General features: G+C 47.0%; 1 protein-coding gene across 1 annotated transcript in view; it reads left to right on the top strand.

Annotated features, from left to right (window-relative positions):
• Positions 1–17,179, top strand: part of xrcc5 (X-ray repair complementing defective repair in Chinese hamster cells 5) — a 32,286-nt gene extending 15,107 nt beyond the window's left edge. The window contains exons 12-21 of the mRNA XM_002942008.4: positions 1,012–1,102; positions 1,260–1,387; positions 2,600–2,796; positions 6,943–7,030; positions 9,820–9,889; positions 12,760–12,869; positions 12,981–13,077; positions 15,085–15,152; positions 15,727–15,798; positions 15,880–17,179. Of these exons, the coding sequence (XP_002942054.3) occupies positions 1,012–1,102; positions 1,260–1,387; positions 2,600–2,796; positions 6,943–7,030; positions 9,820–9,889; positions 12,760–12,869; positions 12,981–13,077; positions 15,085–15,152; positions 15,727–15,798; positions 15,880–15,894 (936 nt within the window). The 3' untranslated portion in view covers positions 15,895–17,179. The remainder of the gene's footprint in view (positions 1–1,011; positions 1,103–1,259; positions 1,388–2,599; positions 2,797–6,942; positions 7,031–9,819; positions 9,890–12,759; positions 12,870–12,980; positions 13,078–15,084; positions 15,153–15,726; positions 15,799–15,879) is intronic.

Here is a 17,179-nt window from a genome sequence, read left to right as displayed (position 1 = left end):
AAACCCAATAGGGCTGTTCTGCCCCAATAAGGGGTAATTATATCTTAGTTGGGATCAAGTACAGGTACTGTTTTATTATTACAGAGAAAAGGGAATCCTTTAACCATTAAATAAACCCAATAGGGCTGTTCTGCCCCAATAAGGGGTAATTATATCTTAGTTGGGATCAAGTACAGGTACTGTTTTATTATTACAGAGAAAAGGGAATCCTTTAACCATTAAATAAACCCAATAGGACTGTTCTGCCCCCAATAAGGGGTAATTATATCTTAGTTGGGATCAAGTACAGGTACTGTTTTATTATTACAGAGAAAAGGGAATCATTTAACCATTAAATAAACCCAATAGGGCTGTTCTGCCCCAATAAGGGGTAATTATATCTTAGTTGGGATCAAGTACAGGTACTGTTTTATTATTACAGAGAAAAGGGAATCATTTAACCATGAAATAAACCCAATAGGGCTGTTCTGCCCCAATAAGGGGTAATTATATCTTAGTTGGGATCAAGTACAGGTACTGTTTTATTATTACAGAGAAAAGGGAATCATTTAACCATGAAATAAACCCAATAGGGCTGTTCTGCCCCAATAAGGGGTAATTATATCTTAGTTGGGATCAAGTACAGGTACTGTTTTATTATTACAGAGAAAAGGGAATCATTTAACCATTAAATAAACCCAATAGGGCTGTTCTGCCCCAATAAGGGGTAATTATATCTTAGTTGGGATCAAGTACAAGTACTGTTTTATTATTACAGAGAAAAAGGAAATACTTTTTAAAAAAGTGAATTTTTTGATAAAAATGGAGTATGGGAGATGTCCTTTCCGTAAATCTGGATAATGGGTTTCCGGATACCTGTACTGGGCAAATGCACGGTTTTGGCAAGATCAAAACCAATGTGTAAGGCAGGGGGTTACATTTAGATGAGTGCAATAAACACAGTAGTGAAATTAAGTGAATTAATACTGGATAAACCCCGCTGAGCACTAATGGATCTCCTTCTCCCCGCAGTGCCTTGTGTATATCCAGCTGCCATTCATGGAGGACCTCAGGCAGCACTTATTCTCCTCGCTGAAGAACAGCAAAAAGTTCACCCCAACAGGTACAGTGGCGTGGGCGGAACCATTTTCCTTCTCTCAGGGCTACAGGGATATAGCAGCCAATGAGGGACCCCAACCCTAAACCTCCCTGACCATGTGACCCCAATATCATGCTCCTATTTGTCTGCCACTCTCTGACCCCTGCTTCTCTTTCCTCAGACTCCCAGCTCTCGGCCATGGACTCCCTGATTGGCAGCATGAGTCTGGTGTCTGATGATGGGGAGACCACCGAGGATTTATTCAAACCCAGTAAAATCCCCAATCCCCAGTTTCAGCGATTGTTTCAGGTAATGTGTTTCGTTGCGCTCCCCCCATGCTCCCCATGTCGGGCAGGGCCCCCCGGAGCAAGGAACAGACAGCGCTGAGTAGCAGCGACATTTACACTGAGAGCAACCAATCAGAAACGTTCTTGCATGAATCTAACTGCACTAAACTCCTGATATCCAACTGCTGATTGGCTGCTGTGGTTTCCTGGGACCCGGTTACTAACCAGTGCAGAGATAAGTGCCGCAGCCATTCAGAAATGCTCTTGACCCCGAGTAAAACCATTAAGTGCCATGTGATGTGTCATGGCGCAGCGTTGCTGTTATCCACCGATCTGTATGTGTTTGGAGCAGAGAGACTGGAAGCACTTGGCTTCTGCCCCCCAATTGATATTTTTTGGAAAGTGGATCAGCCATCGCCATGGCAACCAGTAAAGTCGGCGCTTAAGCTGTGACCTCTGTCTCTTTAATGCTCGCTAAAGGGAGAGAGAGCGCAGTAGTGGCTCCACGGCCTCATTCATAAAGCAGCCTGGATATGGGATAAGCCGTTGACTATATTAACACTTTGAGTTCCACACCCCAGAGATTGGGGTAAAAAATGTTTATCTTAGCATCTAATTTCGTTATTTGTTAAGTATTTCATTAAGGTTAAGCTTTAATTTTAAATTGGTACCACAAGAGGGAGCCCTTGCTCTTTAAAGTACCATTAAAGGAAAAGTAACACTAAAAAATGAAAGTGTATAAAAGTAACTAAAATATAATGTGCTGCCGCCCTGCACTGGTAAAAGTTGTGTGTTTACTTCAGAAAGTCTACTATAATTTATATAAATAAGCTGCTGTGTAGCCATGGAGGCAGCCATTCAAAGGAGAAAAGGCACAGGCACATAGCAGATAACAGATAAAACACTATTGTATTCTACAGAACTTATCTGTTATCTGCTATGCAACCTGTGCCTTTTCTCCTTTTTTCCAGCTTGAATGGCTGCCCCCGTGGCTACACAGCAGCTTATTATATAAATTATAGTAGTGTTACTGTAGCAAACACACCAGTTTTACCAGTGCAGGGCAACAGTGCATTATATTTTTATTACTTGAAAGCTCTTTCATTTTTTGGTGTTACTGTTCCTTTAACACCCAAAAATGAAAGTGTTTTAAAGTAATTTTTTGCCCCCTGAGCCCCAGACTTTGCATTAGCTGCTGCCTGTTACCCTAACATTCCTGTTCTGTTCCCTGCAGTGCCTGCAGCACAAGGCCCTAAACCCAGAGAGTTCCCTGCCGCCCATTGAAAAGCACCTACAGGACATGCTGGAAGCCCCGGGGGCAGTTACAGAGGGGTGCAGGGCCTCTCTAGCCACGGTGAAGGCTTGTTTCCCGCTGCAGGAGGCCACCAAGAGGAAGGAGGTGAAAACTGGTGATGAAATCTTCACCAAAAAGTAGGTTCCCGACTTCTCAGCTGTGTGAGTTTCTTATGGCAACTTGGGGCGGTCTAAGGGCTGTGTTCTTAAGGGGCCCATCTTATTCTTCTAAATGGGAAAATCAGGAGCAGCCTCTAAAAAGCTCCAAATGCATATTTGCATTTGTGGTTAAAATAACAGACCACATAATATTATGTGGTTGCTAGGGCTTCATAACACTAGCAACCAAGTAGGATTATGTTGGTAACAGGTATAGGTTTTAGGCAGGAGTTCACCTTTCAACTAACTTTTCTTTGTCATTGAACGGCCTATTCATAGCAAATTAGCTTTTCAGCAGACTGGGCCTATGTTTCCCCCCGCCCCCTGCCAAATGTCCTGCCTGACAAGCAGTGGGTGGGACTGGAACACTAACAGAAGCTTACAGGGGAAGGAGCAGGGAGGCTGTAACTCAAGTAGAGGGTGGCGTTAGAACACTCTAATGGAAGCTTGTGGGGGAGGCACAGGGAGTGGGTGGGGTTAGAACACTCTAATGGAAGCTTGTGGGTGGAGTTAGAACACTAATGGAAGCTTGTGGGGGAGGCACAGGGAGTGGGTGGGGTTAGAACACTGTAATGGAAGCTTATGGGGGAGGCACAGGGAGTGGGTGGGGTTAGAACACTAATGGAAGCTTGTGGGGGAGGCACAGAGAGTGGATGGGGTTAGAACACTCTAATGGAAGCTTGTAGGGGAGGCACAGGGAGTAGGTGTGGTTAGAACACTCTAATGGAAGCTTATGGGGGAGGAACAGGAAGTCTGTAACTCAAGCAGTGGGGTGGAGTTAGAACACTCTAATGGAAGCTTATGGGGGAGGGACAGGAAGTCTGTAACTCAAGCAGTGGGGTGGGGTTAGAACACTCTAATGGAAGGTGATGGGGGAGGGGAGGAAGTCTGTAACTCAAGCAGTTGGTGGGGTTAGAACACTGTAATGGAAGCTTATGGAGGAGGGGAGGAAGTCTGTAACTCAAGCAGTGGGGTGGGGTTAGAACACTCTAATGGAAGGTGATGGGGGAGGGACAGGAAGTTTGTAACTCAAGCAGTGGGTGGGGTTAGAACACTCTAATGGAAGCTGATGGGGGAGGGACAGGAAGTTTGTAACTCAAGCAGTGGGGTGGGGTTAGAACACTCTAATGGAAGCTGATGGGGGAGGGACAGGGAGTCTGTCACTCAAGCAGTGGGTGGGACTAAAACACTCTAATTGCACCTTACAGGGGGAGGGTAACAGGGAGTCACTCAGTCTGTGGGTGGGGCTACTCCCTGAATCCCGGTTGCTGCATTGCCCCGTTTGCCTGAGCTGTCTGTACATGACCATTAAATCCAACCGCCGCAGTGTTGCTAAAATGTTATGTAAAGGGTTAAAACATTTGATTCCAATCGTAACTATTTTATGTGTTTTTTGTTTAAATGTGAGGCACCTGCTGTGTAATTATCAGCCACTCTGGCAAATGTCACGGGGCAATTAGCCCAGGCACCCACTCACCCCCCCGCCCCCGCGTCCTTATACCAAGTGGGCAGCTGGGCGCCGTGTCACACACCAATTAGACGAGTGGCCTTGTGTCCCGGAGCCAATCACGCGCTCTTGCTGCGATTGTTTTTTTTCTGTTGCCGATTGATAAAAATTGGGTTATAGAACAAACCCTGGAGCCACTGGGCTATTAGTAGCCCCCGAGCTGCATTCCTGTGCCTCCTCATTAGATTGCAGCCAATTCCCTAGCGAGCGCTGTGATTAGCCAATTACACGTTGCCCGCCTGGTATTGACTGCCGTGCCCTGGCACAATAGCCCAAGTCCCTCTCTGACTCATTCACAGCCTGCCGCTGCCCGGCCCAGCGCTCACATCCAATAGCCGCTGTGTAATTACTGGCAGCTCTAATGGCTCTGGGGCCATCTCGCTCACCTTTATTTATTTCCTTTTGTGTGTTCCCTGCTGTACAGATGGGAGCCAATCATAGCCAGCACACAGGTTAACCCTATAGTCTGCAGTTACTGTGGAGCCTTGTGGGAGCTGTGGCCAAACAGTAATTGGAAGCCTAATGTATCGTAACTGCCCGCTGGCACTCACTCCCCGCTGGCACTCACTCCCCGCTGGCACTCACTGAGCTGTCATTAAGGGATCCAGATTGGGGAGGCTGCCTAGGGCCCAGCACAGCAGCAGTTGTTGATAGAGAAAGTGGGGGACAGTAGGGCAAGATGGTATTACTGGAATAATATGGAGACTGTAGGGCAAGGTGGAGGCGGCAGGAGAAGGTGTAAACAGCAAGGAATGATAAAGAGTAAAGGGCCAAGGTTGAACCAATCTGGTGGAGACGATAGGGCAAGATGGGGACAGTAGGGCAAGATGCAGACAGTAGGGCAAGATGGAGACAGTAGGACAAGATGGAGACAGTAGGACAAGATGGACACAGTAGGGCAAGATGGAGACAGTAGGGAAAGATGGAGACAGTAGGACAAGATGGAGACAGTAGGACAAGATGGAGACAGTAGGGCAAGATGGAGACAGTAGGGAAAGATGGAGACAGTAGGGAAAGATGGAGACCGTAGGGAAAGATGGAGACAGTAGGACAAGATGGAGACAGTAGGACAAGATGGAGACAGTAGGACAAGATGGGGACAGTAGGGCAAGATGCGGACAGTAGGGCAAGATGGAGACAGTAGGACAAGATGGAGACAGAAGGACAAGATGGACACAGTAGGGCAAGATGGAGACAGTAGGACAAGATGGAGACAGAAGGACAAGATGGACACAGTAGGGCAAGATGGAGACAGTAGGGCAAGATGGGGACAGTAGGGCAAGATGCAGACAGTAGGGCAAGATGGAGACAGTAGGACAAGATGGAGACAGAAGGACAAGATGGAGACAGTAGGGCAAGATGCAGACAGTAGGGCAAGATGGAGACAGTAGGACAAGATGGAGACAGAAGGACAAGATGGAGACAGTAGGACAAGATGGAGACAGTAGGGCAAGATGCAGACAGTAGGGCAAGATGGAGACAGTAGGACAAGATGGAGACAGAAGGACAAGATGGAGACAGTAGGGCAAGATGGAGACAGTAGGGAAAGATGGAGACCGTAGGGAAAGATGGAGACAGTAGGACAAGATGGAGACAGTAGGACAAGATGGACACGGTAGGACAAGATGGAGACGGTAGGGCAAGATGGAGACGGTAGGGCAAGATGGAGACGGTAGGGCAAGATGGAGACGGTAGGGCAAGATGGAGACGGTAGGGCAAGATGGAGACGGTAGGGCAAGATGGAGACGGTAGGGCAAGATGGAGACAGTAGGGCAAGAAAGTTGGACTAGGTCAGAGGTAAGTAAATGAGCTCAGAGTGAACTTTTTAGCATAATGTAGATACAACTCTAATCTCCCATATCTGTGCTTTGGTTAAAGGGGAAGCTGAGCCTCGCTGCTAGGTAACACGGTGTTTTGAAAAAAAATCTTAAATGAAAAAAAAATGAAATCAGATTGCAAATCGTCTCAAGGTCAAACTTCCCCTTTAAAGCCAACTGGGAGGAGCGTACCTATAAAGCTAGTTTCAATTGGTGGCAGCCCGTCTGTATTTCTATTGGCCTGTAGGGCCCCACCTGAGAAATCTCCATTACTAAAGGGCAAGCGAAGGCGCCCCTCAGCTGATCAAATCATTACCAGCGGCTGCAGGGTCTCGCTGAAAGGGTTAATTGCAAGGTCGGCTCGCCGCCCCTCCCCTCCCCCCCCCCCCGCCGCCGCTTCACAGAAATGTCACCGAGTACATCAGGACTCCAGTGGCATCTCCGTGCCCCTTTATGAGCCGTGGGCAATGGCACATTATCCAGCTGTCGCCTGGCATGTAGCGGGGGTGACAGAGAGGCAGCGGGTTTGGCGAGGAGAGCGGAATCCATTTCCCCGCAGCGCCATACCGACTGTGAGACTGCAGCTGTTTATATTCTTTGCATTGCTGGTTCCGACTCTTGAAACAATGTAGCAGAAGTCAGTTCTTGGTAGGAGAATGGACTTCTGTACAGTGTTCCCGAAAGTCAGAACCAGAGGACAGAAAAGCGACAAATAAACACTGCGAATAACTCAAACTGCTTTGGAATATTTGCCCTTATTGGTACCCCGGTCACATGACCCTTCGTTATCGTCTTCCTCAGGACTGAAGACGAACCTGATGCTAAAAAATTGAAGGAAGATGATGAAGATTTCAGCCTCTCGCGCCTGGTGGATGAAAACATCACTGTGGTGAGAGAATGCGAGAACAGAGAAGGAATGTTCTGGGCACACAATAAGCTGTACCCCCATACTGTACTGTCTAAGGGAAACACTATGGCACCTCCCTCCCATATGTATAAATACAAATATACAGAGAAGGAATGCTCTGGGCACACAATAAGCTGTACCCCCATACTGTACTGTCTAAGGGAAACACTATGGCACCCCCTACCCATATGTATAAATACAAATATACAGAGAAGGAATGTTCTGGGCACACAATAAGCTGTACCCCCATACTGTACTGTCTAAGGGAAACACTATGGCACCCCCTACCCATATGTATAAATACAAATATACAGAGAAGGAATGTTCTGGGCACACAATAAGCTGTACCCCCATACTGTACTGTCTAAGGGAAACACTATGGCACCCCCTACCCATATGTATAAATACAAATATACAGAGAAGGAATGTTCTGGGCACACAATAAGCTGTACCCCCATACTGTACTGTCTAAGGGAAACACTATGGCACCCCCTACCCATATGTATAAATACAAATATACAGAGAAGGAATGTTCTGGGCACACAATAAGCTGTACCCCCATACTGTACTGTCTAAGGGAAACACTATGGCACCCCCTACCCATATGTATAAATACAAATATATAGAGAAGGAATGTTCTGGGCACACAATAAGCTGTACCCCATACTGTACTGTCTAAGGGCAACACTATGGCACCCCCTACCCATATGTATAAATACAAATATACAGAGAAGGAATGTTCTGGGCACACAATAAGCTGTACCCCCATACTGTACTGTCTAAGGGAAACACTATGGCACCCCCTACCCATATGTATAAATACAAATATACAGAGAAGGAATGTTCTGGGCACACAATAAGCTGTACCCCCATACTGTACTGTCTAAGGGAAACACTATGGCACCCCCTACCCATATGTATAAATACAAATATACAGAGAAGGAATGTTCTGGGCACACAATAAGCTGTACCCCCATACTGTACTGTCTAAGGGAAACACTATGGCACCCCCTACCCATATGTATAAATACAAATATACAGAGAAGGAATGTTCTGGGCACACAATAAGCTGTACCCCCATACTGTACTGTCTAAGGGAAACACTATGGCACCCCCTACCCATATGTATAAATACAAATATACAGAGAAGGAATGTTCTGGGCACACAATAAGCTGTACCCCCATACTGTACTGTCTAAGGGCAACACTATGGCACCCCCTACCCATATGTATAAATACAATATACAGAGAAGGAATGTTCTGGGCACACAATAAGCTGTACCCCCATACTGTACTGTCTAAGGGAAACACTATGGCACCCCCTACCCATATGTATAAATACAAATATACAGAGAAGGAATGTTCTGGGCACACAATAAGCTGTACCCCGATACTGTACTGTCTAAGGGAAACACTATGGCACCCCCTACCCATATGTATAAATACAAATATACAGAGAAGGAATGTTCTGGGCACACAGTAATCTATACCCACATTACTTACTATCTAGTATAAAAGACAGCAGCTGAGAGATTGGGGATATTCAGCAATAGGAGAGGTTTTGCAGTACAATAGAAGTGTATGACAGAATTGATACCCCCTAGTGGTAGGAAGATGTATGTACATGAGGTTGAGCTCGGGTTGCTTTGCCAGGGGTTGGCGCAGTCGGGCATTGGCTGTTCTGCTGGAGACTGGAGGTTCCGTGCCAGTTTAGTGATTCACAGCTCGGCTGGTTCTGTGCCGTCGCTCTGCGCATTCCAAGTCCGTGTCAGGAAGATGGAGTGCGGGGGACAGGCAGTTAGACAGGCGGCAGGATGTATGGGGCACCGCAGCTCCTCATCTTCCTAAGAGGCACCGGAGCAACCGGCCGCTGATTTACTGACCCAGAGCCGACGCCGGCCCATGAATCTCTCTGATAACTCTCTTTTTAATCATCTCTGGGATCTGCAGTAACTGTGGGATTGGGGGGGGGGGGGCAATAAAGGAGCCCCCTGACTGGAAGATTAATGTTCAACAGCCGCACACACCAGGGTCCAATATTCTGTACGGAGCTGATATATACGGTTCCAATGCTCACAGCGGCAGTATGGCAGCTCCCAGTCACTAATTAGGGTATAGTTCCCTTTAGTCAATGCACTAACGACAATGAGTCAGTAATTAGCACAGTTCTACCCACGGTCACAGTGTTACTGAGCAGCCAAGACAACTATAGATGGTCTGAAAGGGGTATCTTATAGAATGGCCTATTCCTAGCAACTTTTCAATTGGTCTTTATTATTTATTTGTTATAGTTTTTGAATTATTTGCCTTTTTCTAACTCTTTGCAACTTTCAAATGGGGGTCACTGACCCCGGCAGCCAAACCCTATTTCTCTGTGAGGCTCCAGTTTTATTGTTATTGTTACTTTTTATTCCTTATTTTTCTATTCGGGGCCATGTCTATTTGTATATCTGTCTCTCGTTTAAACCACTCCCTGGTCGCTAAGGTAATTTGAACCCTAGCAACCATAGAGCTGCTAAAACTCCAAACTGAAAAGCTGCCAAATACCTTAAAAAAACTACAAATAATACAAAATGAAGACCAATTGCAAACTGTCTCAGAATGTTACTCTCTACATCATACTAAGAGTTAACTCAAAAGTGAACAGCGGTGTAGAGCGCTGCCGTATAGTTTGATATCATTGGACAGCTAAGCATTTACCCAGGGGTCCCACACCCCAAATATGTTACTTTATCCCCCCCCGGCCCATCAATCATTTTGTTTTGTTCCAGGTGGGGAGCGTGAATCCAGATCAGGATTTCCGGGCGCTACTGAGACAAAAGAACTCAGACTTTAAACATGGTGAGTTCCCTGTCTCTTTATAAGGCAGAAACTGCATAAATGTCATATTTATATTCTATCTGATCCCCCCCCCCCCCCATTGTAAGCAGCAGTCCTGCCCTGCTTTATGGCTGAGATTCTAGCTATCTGTATAACAGAGCATTCTGTCACAGTGGCACAGATCCTATCTGATCCCCCCCATTGTAAGCAGCAGTCCTGCCCTGCTTTATGGCTGAGATTCTAGCTATCTGTATAACAGAGCATTCTGTCACAGTGGCACAGATCCTATCTGATCCCCCCATTGTAAGCAGCAGTCCTGCCCTGCTTTATGGCTGAGATTCTAGCTATCTGTATAACAGAGCATTCTGTCACAGTGGCCACAGATCCTATCTGATCCCCCCATTGTAAGCAGCAGTCCTGCCCTGCTTTATGGCTGAGATTCTAGCTATCTGTATAACAGAGCATTCTGTCACAGTGGCACAGATCCTATCTGATCCCCCCATTGTAAGCAGCAGTCCTGCCCTGCTTTATGGCTGAGATTCTAGCTATCTGTATAACAGAGCATTCTGTCACAGTGGCACAGATCCTATCTCCCCCCATTGTAAGCAGCAGTCCTGCCCTGCTTTATGGCTGAGATTCTAGCTATCTGTATAACAGAGCATTCTGTCACAGTGGCACAGATCCTATCTGATCCCCCCATTGTAAGCAGCAGTCCTGCCCTGCTTTATGGCTGAGATTCTAGCTATCTGTATAACAGAGCATTCTGTCACAGTGGCACAGATCCTATCTGATCCCCCCATTGTAAGCAGCAGTCCTGCCCTGCTTTATGGCTGAGATTCTAGCTATCTGTATAACAGAGCATTCTGTCACAGTGGCACAGATCCTATCTGATCCCCCCATTGTAAGCAGCAGTCCTGCCCTGCTTTATGGCTGAGATTCTAGCTATCTGTATAACAGAGCATTCTGTCACAGTGGCACAGATCCTATCTGATCCCCCCCATTGTAAGCAGCAGTCCTGCCCTGCTTTATGGCTGAGATTCTAGCTATCTGTATAACAGAGCATTCTGTCACAGTGGCACAGATCCTATCTGATCCCCCCATTGTAAGCAGCAGTCCTGCCCTGCTTTATGGCTGAGATTCTAGCTATCTGTATAACAGAGCATTCTGTCACAGTGGCACAGATCCTATCCCCCCCATTGTAAGCAGCAGTCCTGCCCTGCTTTATGGCTGAGATTCTAGCTATCTGTATAACAGAGCATTCTGTCACAGTGGCACAGATCCTATCTGATCCCCCCATTGTAAGCAGCAGTCCTGCCCTGCTTTGTGGCTGAGATTCTAGCTATCTGTATAACAGAGCATTCTGTTACAGTGGCACAGATCCTATCTGACCCCCCCATTGTAAGCAGCAGTCCTGCCCTGCTTTATGGCTGAGATTCTAGCTATCTGTATAACAGAGCATTCTGTCACAGTGGCACAGATCCTATCCCCCCCATTGTAAGCAGCAGTCCTGCCCTGCTTTATGGCTGAGATTCTAGCTATCTGTATAACAGAGCATTCTGTCACAGTGGCACAGATCCTATCCCCCCCATTGTAAGCAGCAGTCCTGCCCTGCTTTGTGGCTGAGATTCTAGCTATCTGTATAACAGAGCATTCTGTCACAGTGGCACAGATCCTATCTGATCCCCCCATTGTAAGCAGCAGTCCTGCCCTGCTTTGTGGCTGAGATTCTAGCTATCTGTATAACAGAGCATTCTGTCACAGTGGCACAGATCCTATCTGATCCCCCCATTGTAAGGCAGCAGTCCTGCCCTGCTTTATGGCTGAGATTCTAGCTATCTGTATAACAGAGCATTCTGTCACAGTGGCACAGATCCTATCTGACCCCCCCATTGTAAGCAGCAGTCCTGCCCTGCTTTATGGCTGAGATTCTAGCTATCTGTATAACAGAGCATTCTGTCACAGTGGCACAGATCCTATCTGATCCCCCCCCCATTGTAAGCAGCAGTCCTGCCCTGCTTTATGGCTGAGATTCTAGCTATCTGTATAACAGAGCATTCTGTCACAGTGGCACAGATCCTATCTGATCCCCCCATTGTAAGCAGCAGTCCTGCCCTGCTTTATGGCTGAGATTCTAGCTATCTGTATAACAGAGTATTCTGTCACAGTGGCACAGATCCTATCTGATCCCCCCCATTGTAAGCAGCAGTCCTGCCCTGCTTTATGGCTGAGATTCTAGCTATCTGTATAACAGAGCATTCTGTCACAGTGGCACAGATCCTATCTGATCCCCCCATTGTAAGCAGCAGTCCTGCCCTGCTTTATGGCTGAGATTCTAGCTATCTGTATAACAGAGCATTCTGTCACAGTGGCACAGATCCTATCTATAAATGGAGTCATCCTGTATCTTTCCCTGTAACTTAATGTTTATGGTTTTTAAAGAACCATCTCTGGTTGTTGAATACAGACGTAGCGCCTGAGGTTTCAATTTAACACTCCAATGAGGAGCCAGTTTGCGCAGTAATAAGGTGGGATAAAGGGGAAGCTTAAATAATGTTTTTATGACTTTAATTTAGTAGACGGCAATGTTTAATGGGGAGGAATCCAAAGACAAACTCAGAATGGGATTTGGGATGCTGAGTGGTAGGAAATACAAGGGTGCCGGGCTCGTTATTGCCGTTAATGGCACAAATACCGCCGGGGAGCAATGCTGAACGTGTAAAGGCTCATTTGTTCTATCAGCCAATCATGTTCTTATGGGGATTATATGCAGTTTGTATTATTTGGGTGCAGCCAATACCCTTTGCTGGCGGTCTCTGTGTGAGACCCCCCCCCCCCAGTAGGCTTTGCATTGTTTAATCAGTCGCCTCTGTTTGTCCCCCCCCCCCCGGCAGTAAGCGAGCAGCTAATTAAGCGCATACTCGAGTGCCTGGATGTGAAGCAGTACCAGTACTACATGAAGAGCATCCGCTGCATAAAGGCATTCCGCGAGGAAGCCATCAAGGTAAGGAAGTGATTATGTATGCATATATGCAAATAAAGCACCATTTATGCAAATGAGAAGTTTATTCGTTAATGTGACAAAGGCTCTGTTTGTGCTTTTTGCCCATGGAAGTCGTCCCACGTCCAGAACTTCAATGAGTTTCTCCAGATGCTGAAATTAAAGGCGGAGAGCAGTGCACTGATGGAATTCTGGGACATTATTGTTCAAGGTAAAGCGGCGCCAGAACCTCCCAGATTGGGTTAGAACTGCAATCAGCCTCTGCCTTCCAGCTGTGATGGCTTCTGGGCAAGACCATTTCATGTGGTGTGGGCTGGTCTTCATAAGGCTTCCCTTTCATTGTATTGTGGGGAAGGCACGCCCCTGCATAGTATTCTGGGGAAGGCCCGCCCTTGCATTGTATTCTGGGGAAGGCCCGCCCTTGCATAGTATTCTGGGGAAGGCCCGCCCTTGCATAGTATTCTGGGGAAGGCCCACCCTTGCATAGTATTCTGGGGAAGGCCCGCCCTTGCATAGTATTCTGGGGAAGGCCCGCCCCTGCATAGTATTCATGGGAAGGCCCGCCCTTGCATAGTATTCATGGGAAGGCCCCCCCCCTGCATAGTATTCTGGGGAAGGCCCTCCCCTGCATAGTATTCTGGGCAAGGCCCGCCCCTGCATAGTATTCTGGGGAAAGCCCGCCCCTGCATAGTATTCTAGGGAAAGCCCGCCCCTGCATAGTATTCTGGGGAAAGCCCGCCCCTGCATAGTATTCTGGGGAAAGCCCGCCCCTGCATAGTATTCTGGGGAAAGCCCGCCCTTTCATAGTATTCTTGGAAGGCCCACCCTTGCATAGTATTTTGGGGAAGGCCCGCCCTTGCATAGTATTCTGGGGAAGGCCCGCCCCTGCATAGTATTCATGGGAAGGCCCGCCCTTGCATAGTATTCATGGGAAGGCCCCCCCCCCTGCATAGTATTCTGGGGAAGGCCCTCCCCTGCATAGTATTCTGGGCAAGGCCCGCCCCTGCATAGTATTCTGGGGAAAGCCCGCCCCTGCATAGTATTCTGGGGAAAGCCCGCCCCTGCATAGTATTCTGGGGAAAGCCCGCCCTTTCATAGTATTCTTGGAAGGCCCGCCCCTGCATAGTATTCTTGGAAGGCCCGCCCTTGCATAGTATTCTGGGGAAGGCCCGCCCTTGCATAGTATTCGGGGGAAGGCCCGCCCCTGCATGGTATTCTGAGGAAGGCCCGCCCCTGCATAGTAGGAATTATGTGGACAATGTCTACCACTTTTGTCATTACGAAGTCCAGCTCTGTCTTTTTCTAATTTAGGATAATGCAGAGGCAGTGCTTGGGGGGCTTAGGTTCGATCCCAGCCAGGGCACTGGAGGCAGATTGTATGTTCTCCCTGTGTCTGCTTCAGTTTCCAGCGGATTCTCTAGTATCCTCCAGAAACATACAGGCACCTTAATTAGCTCCCAAGTGTGTGTGACTGTCATAGGGACCTTAGATTGTAAGCTCACTGGGGCAGGGGCTGATGGGAATGTGATAGGGACCTTAGATTGTAAGCTCACTGGGGCAGGGACTGATGGGAATGGGATAGGGACCTTAGATTGTAAGCTCACTGGGGCAGGGGCTGATGGGAATGGGATAGGGACCTTAGATTGTAAGCTCACTGGGGCAGGGGCTGATGGGAATGGGATAGGGACCTTAGATTGTAAGCTCACTGGGGCAGGGGCTGATGGGAATGGGATAGGGACCTTAGATTGTAAGCTCACTGGGGCAGAGACTGATGGGAATGTGATAGGGACCTTAGATTGTAAGCTCACTGGGGCAGGGACTGATGGGAATGGGATAGGGACCTTAGATTGTAAGCTCACTGGGGCAGGGACTGATGGGAATGTGATAGGGACCTTGGATTGTAAGCTCACTGGGGCAGGGACTGATGGGAATGTGATAGGGACCTTGGATTGTAAGCTCACTGGGGCAGGGACTGATGGGAATGTGATAGGGACCTTAGATTGTAAGCTCACTGGGGCAGGGGCTGATGGGAATGGGATAGGGACCTTAGATTTTAAGCTCACTGGGGCAGAGGCTGATGGGAATGGGATAGGGACCTTAGATTGTAAGCTCACTGGGGCAGAGGCTGATGGGAATACAACGTTAGATTGTAAGCTCACTGGGGCAGGGACTGGATACAGCCAACAAGTTCTAAAACTTCTTGTGTTTCTGTTTGCAGATGACATTTCCCTGATCACAAGTTCGGAATCCAAAGGCAGCTCAGTGACTCCTGAGGAAGCCAGGAAGGTAGGAACGTTGTTGTTTAGAGCCAGATATTGGTTGGACAGCCCCATATACTGTCCAATAAGCTGGCAACTCAGTCTGGGGGGGTCCAATCAGCAACTTGTATTGGCCTGTATGTTGGATTAATGGATCAACTTGGTCTTCATTATTTATTTTGTACAATTTTTATTATTATTATATATTATTTTTATTATTATATATTATATTATTTGCCATTTTCTTCAGACTCTTTCCAACTTTCAAACGGGGGTCACTGACCCCGGCAGCCACTATTTTATTGTTATTGTTACTTTTTATTACTTATCTTTCCATTCAGCCCCTCCCCTATTCATATTCCTGTCTCTCATTGCAACTCTACTGTAGCAAGTCCCTGGTTGCTAAGGTAATTAGGACCCTAGCAAACAGATAACTGCTGAGAGCTGCTGAACAAATAGTAAAATAATTAAAAAACTACAAATAATTAAAAAAATGAAGACCAATTGCAACTTGTCTCAGAATATCACACTCTACATCATATTAACAGTTAACCCAAAGGTGAACAACCTGTTTTATGGACCTCACTGTGTCTTTTTTGCAGTTTTTGGCTCGGAAAGAGGAGAAAGCGGAAGAGGCAGCCATGATGGAGGAGGAAGGGGATGTAGACGACTTGGTGAGCAACACGACCCCCTCGCTTTATGGCTGTTTGCTGGTTTCCTGTACTGAGGCTTATGGCTCTGCTGTTCTTTTATAGCTCGACATGATGTGAGAGGCTGAAGCACAGGCCGGGGAGGAAGATGAAGCACTTACTAACGAACAGAAGAGACCAAAGTTGCCCTTAGCACCACATGGTTGGGGTTGTGCCAGTGTGGGTGCCACCTGGTGCCCCTGGGCTGTACCTTTAATTCCCCCCTACTCACTGTATATCATACACTCTCCCATTGGGCGCAACCATGTTTAGCCCTGTAGCCCTCGGCATTCTGTATCCGACCATTGCACTATGTACCGGCCGCTGCCTGGAGGGGGCGCTGCTTTCTTACAGTTTACAGAAACATTCCGAATAAACAGATGCAGGTAGGACATCTACTTCCAATACTTGCCGCTACAATATTGGGGATATGGAGCCGGGCTTGGGATATACCACTACGTGTATTATCTTCCTCCTCTGAGACAATTTGCAATTGGTCTTCATTTTTTATTATTTGTAGTTTTTTATTTATTTCACTTTTTGTTCAGCAGCCCTCTTTAGCCGCTATCTGGTTGCTAGGGTCTAAATTACCTTAGCAATCAGACAGTGGTTTGAATAAGAGACAGGTATATGAACAGGAGAGGGGCCTGGATAGAAAGATAAATAATAAAAAGTAACAATAACAATAAAACTGGAGCCTCACAGAGCAATAGGGTTTGGCTGCCGGGGTCAGTGACCCCCATTTGAAAGCTGCAAAGAGTTGGAAAAAGGCAAATAATTCAAAAACTATAAAAAATAAATAATGAAGACCAATTGAAAAGTTAATTATAACATACTAAAAGTTAACAGAAAGTTAACCATCACTATAAGTCCCAATATCCATATGTGTATGCTCAAATACCCCCAAGAACAGGAAAATACCCCTGCCCCCCTCTGTGTCCTTCCTGCTGTGCTTTATGTGTGTTATACAATGAGAGTGGTATATAGGGAGGCACCCCCACCCCTGTAATACTGGCTGCTTATAGAATACACAGCCGGCATGGCTAATAAGCACTTCATTCCGCTGCAGACAGCACTGGTTTCTGTGCAGCCATGCAATATGCATATATGTTTATTTCCAATTACCCATGTAACATGAGGATTCAGTATGAGGGCAGAATTAAAGTGGTGAGGGGGCAGCCATACTTGTATCCAATAGAATTTAGGCAATTCTGTGTCTGAACTACAGTTCCCAGAATCCCCAGCTAGTCACGTGGGGGATATCTATGCTGTATATATTGTTTCATTCATTTACACAGAAGTGCCTTAGCCCCAGTACAGCTGTGCGCCCAGGCATTGCTGCTCCCTAATAAAATATTTTTGAAGA

The sequence above is a fragment of the Xenopus tropicalis genome, chromosome 9, assembly GCF_000004195.4.
Source record: "Xenopus tropicalis strain Nigerian chromosome 9, UCB_Xtro_10.0, whole genome shotgun sequence".
Classification (NCBI taxonomy): Eukaryota; Metazoa; Chordata; class Amphibia; order Anura; family Pipidae; genus Xenopus; species Xenopus tropicalis.
The sequence above is the reverse complement of the archived record's forward strand: the minus strand, read 5'-3'. Positions and strand labels throughout refer to the sequence as shown.